Source organism: Ranitomeya variabilis, chromosome 5 (genome assembly GCF_051348905.1).
Source record: "Ranitomeya variabilis isolate aRanVar5 chromosome 5, aRanVar5.hap1, whole genome shotgun sequence".
Classification (NCBI taxonomy): domain Eukaryota; kingdom Metazoa; phylum Chordata; class Amphibia; order Anura; family Dendrobatidae; genus Ranitomeya; species Ranitomeya variabilis.
In genome coordinates, this window is record NC_135236.1 from 16,177,164 (window position 1) to 16,186,970 (window position 9,807).

The 9,807-nt window shown below is 43.6% G+C and overlaps 1 protein-coding gene across 1 annotated transcript; it reads left to right on the top strand.

Moving 5' to 3' along the window:
- The first annotated feature begins 654 nt into the window (after window positions 1–654).
- Window positions 655–3,703, top strand: LOC143774636 (olfactory receptor 1500-like). The gene is made up of 2 exons (XM_077262390.1): window positions 655–723; window positions 2,786–3,703. The coding sequence occupies exons 1-2, from the start codon at window positions 655–657 to the stop codon at window positions 3,701–3,703; spliced, it is 987 nt and encodes a 328-aa protein (XP_077118505.1).
- Window positions 3,704–9,807: the final 6,104 nt, after the last annotated feature.

The following is a 9,807-nucleotide window of genomic DNA, read 5'->3' on the forward strand; positions in this document are numbered from 1 at the left end:
AAAAAAAATAAAGGCATTGGCTACGATATACTCACATTTTTCAGAGTCTTTTCCTCCAAGATGTGGCCTGTCAGGGTGTCTTTGGCTTCAGAGTCTGGTGACAAGTGACCTGCAACTGTCAACACCCTCCCTTTTATCACCTTGATGGTGGGGGGTGGCTTATCAGTGTCTAGACATTGTTATCTTAATTGAAACGCATGCATTCAAAAACGCAACAAAACGCATGTGCAAAAAAACGCATGCGTTTACATAGACAGCAATACGTTTTTTTGCCGCAAAGAAATGCCGCTAGAAATTACTACAGGTTGCATTTCTGCAACAAAACACAAGCATGGAAAAAACGCATGCGTCGTCAAAGCGCGGCAAAACGCATGCAAAAAAACGCATGCGTTTTTAATGTTAAGTATAGAAAAAAACGCATTTTTTTTGCGCTAAAACGCAGCGGCAAAAAACACAAATGTGAAACCAGCCTTACAGATGTACACAAGGAGAGATTGCTCAGCTGTTGAGATTCATGGTCTTGAGACGCTATAATGCGTACTGGTAAATAAATGGACCTTGGCTTAGGCTACAGACTAAAGAGCCAACTGCAGAATATATGGAATAAAAATAAAAAAATCAATTCACTGAGAAAGGCTAATAACATTTTGACAAATGCCTATACGAGGTAGCCATGCCTTTGAAGAATCTGAAGCACAGTGGGGCATGGTTGAGGAGGTTGAGGTCAGAAATGAACCATACCCTTTAGGGATTCCAGCCTGTCTTAAGACAGTGCTCATGATCTCAGTTGAGTAGACAGGCTATGCTTGTAAGAACTTTCAATCTTCAGCTACTGCTCAAAAACAGCTGCAGTAGCTGGTCCCAATGGCTATGAACTGTAAGAAAAAAAGACAAAAGGGGCGATATATGAAAAATAGAACAAATTTAAATGGTAAGTGTATTGAAAAGATGTTTATTTTTTAAATGTCCACCTAAAATATCCAGTTATATAAATAATATTCCTTTAACTCCACTAAACACTGATACATTTTAATCACAATCTTAGAAATGGTTAAATGAAAAACAGTTATTAATGATTTATTTTTTGATAATTGCCCGAGATGAAGGCGACTTGTGGGACAATGGACAAGTCTCCCATGATTTGTGTTACCAGGCACGGAGCCTTCTATTTCATATATAAATATCCAGACTTACATCCACTAAGGCTCATATTCATGTTTTTGCTGGCTATGCACTGAGGAGTGACTATGATTTTGTCTATTGACCCTGGGGAAATTCTTCATATCACAAAAGAATTGAGTCTTGTAAAAAATAATTTATGAATTTGAAAATTAGTATCATGAATAATAAAGAAACAGTTGATGTAAGTATTGGCAGCAAATATCTCTGTAATAAAACCTAAAGCAGTCTGCTTATAATATCTCTCAAAATTATCAATTAAAAAGCACAGGAAAAAGTATTATTATTGTCTAATTGGGAATTTGACCTTCCAAAGGATGGACTTGATTATTGACCATGGAGGTTAAATTGAGATAGATGAGTAAATCTGCTAAAATTAAAATTCAGCAAATTCTCAGAAATTCAGCCAGGAAATTCAACGTGCATCAAATGAATTCAATGCAATTAAAAAGGGCTACAACAGCTTTTGGAAGCCTCAAAGTTTTCCAACCCCAAAGTGGGATAAATTGATGGATGAGAAGGGTTACCTCCATCTCCTCCAATAAAGCCCATTATACTCATCTTGCCCGTCACCTGTCTCTGCCACCACAGCTCACTGCCATCATAGCTCCCTGCTGGTTCTGTGCTTCTAGCTCCTGCTCCAGTGTTCTTCTCCTCTTCGCTCTTCTCCAGCACATCTGGCCTTTGCAATACTGTGGACTGGTGCATGTCATGATGTCATTGGGATATAAGATCAGAACAGTTGGCGAGACCTAGCTGGCGGAAAAAATCGCCGGGGATGAAGGAAAGGGCACATCAATGGAGCAATTCCCTGAGCATGTTAGCTGGAGACCACCAGGAAGCTTCTTCAGCAGGGACAGGTGATGGGCTAGGTGAGCATGATTTCCTGCTATATTTTCAATACTGTGCCAGTCCATATTTAATAACCATAACAATAGATGACTGACGACAAAGTTGCTGGATTTACACAAATCAAATGGCTGAAAATTCAGATTGGGAAATTTGAATAAATTTATTTATTTTAGAATCAAATGTTCCAACTTTATCACTGTATTTTAGCAGTGCTTTGCTGAGCTCTGTTCTATGAAAACTCTAATGATGGACTTAACAGACAGACTATGGAACTTATAAAGCATAACAGAACTGCGCCTCATAAGTCGGTTAAAAAAGTCTCACATTTATTCTGCCTTCTGTGGCGGATAAAGATCATTAGATCGAAATGTCACCACAGAAGGCAGAATAAATGTGAGACTTTTTAACCGACTTATGAGGTGCAGTTCTGTTATGCTTTTTTGATATTGAATTATTTTCCAAGCGGGACTCGTTGGACAGGATGTGCCCACCCAGAATGGGTAAAGTTGACCCTATAATACATTGAGGGGGGTGTACCACTTTCTGAAATTGCTTTATAGACTATGGAGCTTGTCTTCAGTGTCTGAAGAGGCCGCCCTCATCTGAGTTCTCCCATTTCTTTGTTTTACTGATAAGAAGGGATTGTATCACCGGTTTTTTTAACTACCTAGGGCAGGAATCTGTAAACATCATGATATTATATGTTGCCGGTTTCAGTTTACTACAGCATGACTAAACTTTACTTTGTACATAGGAGATCAATGGGACCGGAGTCACTGAGTTTATTCTTTTAGGCTTTCAAATCAGACAAAATTTTCGAATTTTATTGTTCTGTTTTCTCCTGGTGATTTTTTCTGGGACAATATACGGAAATCTCCTGATCATCACCCTGGTGTCCACCACAAAAAAGCTCCATACTCCAATGTACGTCTTCATCTCACAACTGTCGCTCAGTGACATTCTGGTGATTACCAATATTGTCCCTATTTTGCTCCAAATTCTACTCAATAATGGGGGATCCATAGCTTTTATTCACTGCATCACTCAGTTGTACTTTTTATGTGCCCTAGAAGTGTTTGAATGTTTCCTTCTAGCAGTGATGTCTTATGACCGATATGTGGCCATTTGTAATCCCCTCCGTTACTCCACCATCATGACTACAGCACATTGTGTCAAATTATCAATTACCTCTTGGGTGTCTGGATTTTCTATTGGTTTTATTTTCATTTTAAAAATGTCAAAAATAAACGTTTGTGGTCCAAATATCATTGACCATTTATTTTGTGACACTCTTCCCTTACTAGAACTTTCCTGCTCTGACACCTTCATTGTTCACTTGGAGATTTATGTAATTGGCATTCCAATCTTAATAATTCCAACTATAGTCATTATATTGTCTTATACTTTTATAGCATCAGTAGTGTTAAAGATTAAATCTAGAGTTAGTAGACAGAAAGCCTTCTCCACCTGTAGTTCCCACCTCACTGTGGTCTCCATGTTCTACTGGACCATATTTGGTGTTTATGTTTTCCCAACAAAAGGCCGAACGCTTACTATGAGTAAGATACTGTCTCTACTATATACCGTGTTTACTCCTTTTATCAATCCCATTATATACACTCTGAGAAACCAAGACATTAGGAAAGCCATTCTTCAGCATGCAGCCTGGTAAATTAACAACGAGAGACTTTTAAACTAGATTGGTTACTGCTTCCGATTTGTCCAGGTCAGTACAACCTTCCATTACACCACAACTCCTCATCTCAGATGGCAGAAGCCCCTTGCCAAATCCCAATCCAGGATATGCGCACCTCGTACAGGAGAAAAATGCAAATGATCTGCTGCAATGCCCTAAATTCTATCCTGACTGTTGCTCTCAAAAGCTCCCTTGTGCAGTTTTTGAAGTGTAAGACTTTAATACAGCTGTACACACCATGAAAAAACAAACTTAATATTAATGTCTGCATGTTTGCTTAATCTAATAAAATATAAAATAATGTACGAAATATAATAATATACTAAAACAAGAACTTTTAGGATTTGCAGAATGCACTAAATAAGATGTAATAATAAAGTGCGTTCACCACCCGGGGTCCACCGTGCAGAGATGGTATACTGCAGCTAGGAGGACAATGGCGAAACAGGCAGCGAGCATAACTGACTTGCACTGAGTTTATCATCACTCAGCGAGGAAGCACGTGGCTTTGCCAATCACACTCAGTGACAGGAAAGAAACTCTGCAGCAGAGCTGTGTTTATAGGCACACAGACGCAGAATGATAATGGCGCTAAGCGTGAACCCTGTTAACTTCACAGGTGTTCGCTACCTCATTGAGGCAAAGGAATGGTAGTGCACTCAAACAGTGCATGCACACACAGAACTTCTCTCCGGAGAAACCAGAATTCTAAAGGCTAGGTGCCAGTCCTGACCCCACACAAACAATCTACTCACCGGAGGTGCTGGAATTCTTTCTAAAGGCACTAGGCCTGCCCTGTGCACATGCAAACAAGTACACACTACCGTTAGGTTCCACACACACACAGAACATAAATGATCTTAGCACATCTATGGGTGCGCCAAAGATCCTTTTATAGTTTTTGCCAATCACACAGGACCTTGCTCACGGGCCAATCCGAAGTCCTTTTTATGACCTGAGCATGTGACCACCAATGAAAACTCGCCTCATGAGCATACTCTGTAGAGTGAATCCTGGACTTAGTCTCAGGAGGAATCACTCACTGCTGTCTAATATTAGTAACCATAGCTGAACTTGGAGAGTCAGCAGTAACCATGTGCACAGACTGAGTCTGAACAAGACAATGAGACCGAGGTCTTTGCTAAGCAGCATCCACTGCAGTCAGGACTAAAGGGGAGACTGCAGAGGAAGATAGGGCTTGGTATCTATCCTGTGCAGAGGAAGAATCCCATTGCCTAACATGACCCCACCTCCTAGTGCCCACCCGGCAAGGCTCGCTATGTTCAAAAGCCGCAATAAACTGAGGAGCACGGATATGCTCACCCAGCTCCCAGGTCCTATCCTCCGGATCATGACCATTCCAGTCGACCCCCAATTTTTTTTTACCATGCACCACCTTGGAACCGACAATCGCATTCACCTCAAAATCATCCGAGGATGTGCCCGAAGTCTCAGCAGAAGACTCAGAAAACCGAGACATGTGAACGGGTTATAAGAAGGAGATGTGAAAGGTGTCGGTGATATTCAAGAGTGGCAAAAGGGACAGGCGATGCACCATAGGGTTTACCTGCTCAAGGACTTTAAAATGACCTAAAAAGTGAGGAACGAACTTAGTGGACTCTAACTGCAACTTGATATTACTAGCAGAGAGCCACACTAAATCGCAAATTCAGGAGTGGGACAGCGATGCGCATCCACATAGACCCTCATTCTCTCCTTAGAGGTCTTAATGGTAATCTGTGTGCAATCCCAGATGTCCTGAGCCTGCACAGCCCAATCCTCTACTCTGGAATTGGTGGATGAGATGGGCATAGGCACAGGAACACACGGATGTTGTCCATAATTGAGGAGGAAGGGTGTCTGCCCAGGAGAATAGGCAACAGCATTATTAAACACAGACTCTGTCCATGGCAGTAAAGATGCCCAATCATCATGCCTGGCAGAGAAAAAATTTCATAGGTATGTGACCAGAGTCTGATTGGCTCTCTCTATCAATCAGTTCATCTCGAGAAGGTAAGCAGAAGAGAGATTAAGCCCAATTCTGAGCAACCAAAATAGTTCTCTGCAGAACCGAGAAGCGAACTGAAGACCCCGGTCACTGACTATCTTGTCAGGCATTTTGTGAAGACAGAAAACGTGCTTCACAAAAGCGCAGCCAAAGCCCATGCCGACGGTATACGTGGAAGAGGAACTAGGTGTAGCATCTTTGAGAAATGGTCGGTGACTACCTAAATTACAGTATTATTATGGGACTTGGGCAAACCCACAATGAAGTCCATCTCCCAGGGCCTATCTGCCACCGTCAGGGGACATAACAAGCCCGCAGGCCTCTGCCAAGAAGGCAGAGTTTGGTGCAGAAGAAACATGCCTGGACGTAGTTTCTAATATCAGACGCCATTTGGGGCCACCAATATGACCTCGCCAGAAGCTCAGATGTCCTTTTGGTTCCGAAATGCCCTCCCAACTTAGACGTGTGAGCCCAAGAGAGTACCTTTGCCTGCAGATTTGGTGGTACCAGAGTCTTGCCCGGAGGCACCGACTCAAGCTAAACCGGAGCTACTCTACGCAGACTCTCTGACGGAACAATAAGCCAAAGCTCATTCCCCTCCTCATATTAGACAACCGAATGGGAAAGAGTATCAGAAGGTATATTCTTCTCCCAGAGAGAAAATTGAGGGTGAAATTAAATCGAGAGAACAAGGACCATCGGGCCTGGTGAAAATTCAACCGCTGAGCCATCTGCAGATACAGCAGATTGTTGTGGTCGGAGAACATTAGGAAAGGGTATTGAGCCCCTTCTAGAAGGTGTCTCCACTCAGAGAAGGCTAACTTCATGGCCAATAACTTCTTGTCCCCAATGGAATAATTTCTCTCGGCCGATGTGAAGGTCTTAGAATAGAAGAAACACAGATGTTTCCAACCCTGTATGTCCTTCTGATGTAGGACTGCTCCAGCACTGAGGGAAGAGGCATCCACTTCCAATATGAAGGGCTTATCTACATCGGGGCAATGTAGCACAGGAGTCCTATCAAAATGGGATTTCACAGAAGTAAAAGCCTTGGAAACCTCCTCCGACCACAACTTGGGATTAGCTCATTTCTTGTGAGGGCTACCAGAGGACCTACTAATGAAGAGAAATGTGGGATAAACTGGCAGTAATAATTAATGAACCCCATAAAGCGCTGCACCGCTTTAGGGGAATGTGGCTCCTGCCAGTTCATCATGGACAAACCCTTGGCCTAAATGATATAGCCTTGGAAATACAAGGAGTCCTGCTCAAACACAGACTTCTCTAACTTGGCGTTCAGGGAAATCAAAGACCTTGCAGACATCCTTCTGGTAGGTCTCAATATCTGGTGAGAAGATAAGAATGTCATCCAGATAGACAACCACAGAGGTGGACAACAACTGCCAGAAAATATCATTGAAAAAGTCTTGGAAGACAGCTGGAGCATTACGCAGACCAAAGGTCATCATCAAGTATTCATAGTGCCCATCCCGTGTGTTAAGTCTTCCATTCATCTCCCTCACGGATTCTCTTTGATATATTGAGACATAGCCTCAGTCTCTGGGAGAGAAAGAGGGTAAACATGTCCCCAGGGAGGCTCAAAACCCAGAAAGAGGTCTGTAGGACTGTCATATGGGTGATGCTGCGGAAGGGTCTCTGTGGCTTTTTTAGAAAAGACATCCGCATACTGCCAGTAATGCATGGACAAGCCAGCCTTAACTTGGCCTTGAGACGCTCTCCTTGACATGCTTTACTCCAACACTGTATACTCCCCATGGCCCAGTCAATATGAGGTGAATGGTAACGCAACCAGGGGATATCCACAACACCTCATTGATACCCTAGTGGAAAACAAGCAAGGAAATTAACTCCTGATGCTTAGTACAAATTACAAGGGAAAGGGGTATCAGTTGATGGGTGATCTGAGAGGGAAACTTAGAACCATTAGCGACAGTGACAGTAAGGGGCTTGGAGAGCAACAGCAGTGGTATTGAGTGCCATAGGAAAAAAAGGAAGATATAACATTGCCCTCTGCCCCGGAATCCATGCAAGCCTCTGCAGAGAGAAAGGTCAACCAGTAGGACAATGTCACCTTAAACGTGATTTTGGAGGACAACGCCACCGTGTCTGGTGAGTCTCCTCCTACAGCCACTAGGTGCAGTCGCTTTCCCTGCCACTGGGGACACCTGTTGGCATAATGACCAGACTGCCTACAAACATGGCAGATCAAGGGTGCTTGAGTGGAACGAGAATTGGAATCCGCTCGAGAAGCTTTCATGGCGTCCTACGACTCCAAAACCTCGGCCGTAGATTCTAGAGGTTTGACGAAGTTTGGAGCCAGATGAAACCTCTGTTAACACTATGCTCAATCAAACCCTCGCTAAGAATGATGAAGGTTGATGCAAGTGGAGACAGAAATTAATTAATTCAGTGTGGCAGGAATCTCCCTAGTGGCCAGGGCATCCTTTACATCATAAGCCAATCCCCTTCAGAAGACAGGGATGAGGACTTTATCCAGCCACTACAACTCAGAGGATAGAGTCCGGAAATGGATGGCGAAATAGATGGCTATGGAGGAGCCTTGGGTTAATGCCAAAAGTTATCATGGATGACACGAGGCCCTAAAAAGACCTGCTTCAGAGCGCTCAGAAAACGCGAGGCGCTCTGCACCTCTTGATAATTGTGCTCCCACAGCGGCGTTGCCCACTCCAATGCTCTGTCCATCAATAAGTAAACCATGAATCCCACCTTAGCCCGCTCAGATGGGAGGCGTGACACCAGCACCACCAAATGTATAGCAAACTGGTTCACGAATCCCCTACAGGTTTTTCTGTCACCTGTGGACATGTTGGGCAGAGGGAGACGAGAGAGGGATGGAACAGAGGTGGCAGCAGACAAGCAAGACGCAACTATAGAGGCTGCATGAGCTGCTACTGTGGCAATATCCACAGCTGAGGTCGAATGCTCAGGACCGGACAACCTGTCCTCCAGCTGCTGAATATACCATCATAGCCGCTGTTCGTAAACCATTGTCAGCCAGAACCTGGTGCTTAGATACTGTTAGGTTAGGCGGAACACACTAAATAAGCTATAAAAATAAAGTGGGTATGCCACCTGGGGTCCACTGTGCAGAGATGGTATACTGCAACTAGGAGGACGATGGCAAAACAGGTAGTGAGCGTAACTGACTCACACTGAGTTAAAAGTCATTTAGCGGAGAAGTACGTAGCTGTGCCAATCGCACACAGTGATGGGAAAGAAACTCTGCAGCATAGCTGTGTTTATAGGCACACAGCCGCAGAATGATAATGGAGCTAAACGTGAAACCTGTTAACTTCACAGGTGTTCACTACCTCAATGAGGCAAAGGAACCGGTAGTGGACTCAAATACAGCGTGTGCACACACAGAACTCCTCTCCGGAGAAGCCGGAATTCTAAATGCTAAGTGCCAGTCCTGAATGCACACAAACAATCTCCTCTCTGGAGGTGCCAAAATTCTAAAGGCACTAGGCCTGCCCTGTGCACGTGCAAACAAGTCCACACTAACATTAGGTTCCACACACACACACAGAACATAAATGATCTCAGCGCACCGACAGATGCGCAAAAGATCCATTTACAGTTTTTGCCAATCAGACAGGCCAATCCGAAGCCAGCCTAAGACCTGAACATGTGATGACTGACCACCATTGAGAAGTCGCCTCACGAGCATGCTCAGTAGAGCGAATCCTGGACTAGGTCTCAGGAGAGATCTCTCGCTGCTCTCTATTATTAGTTACCATAGCTGAACCTGGAGAGGCAGCAGTAACCATCTGCATAGACTGAGTCTGAACAAGACGACGAGACCGATGTCTTTACTGCAGTCAGGACTAAATGGTAGACTGCAGATGAAGATAGGGCTTGGGATCTATCCTGTGCAGAGAAAGAATCCCAACGCCTAACAAGAACAACTTTCTCCAAGAAAATGAAATATAAAGTGGTCAAAATGTTGTATGTACTCCAAAACAATATCAATAAAGAATGTCGGATCAACAGGCAAAAACAAACAATCCCTTTTTCAGGTCCATTAAAG

Bases quoted from the DNA above. Each gene is read 5' to 3' on its own strand.
- LOC143774636 (XM_077262390.1), top strand. From the start codon at position 655: ATGCCTATACGAGGTAGCCATGCCTTTGAAGAATCTGAAGCACAGTGG. The intron at 724-2,785 runs GTCAGAAATGAA...CTTTGTACATAG, and splicing joins GCATGGTTGAGGAGGTTGAG to GAGATCAATGGGACCGGAGT.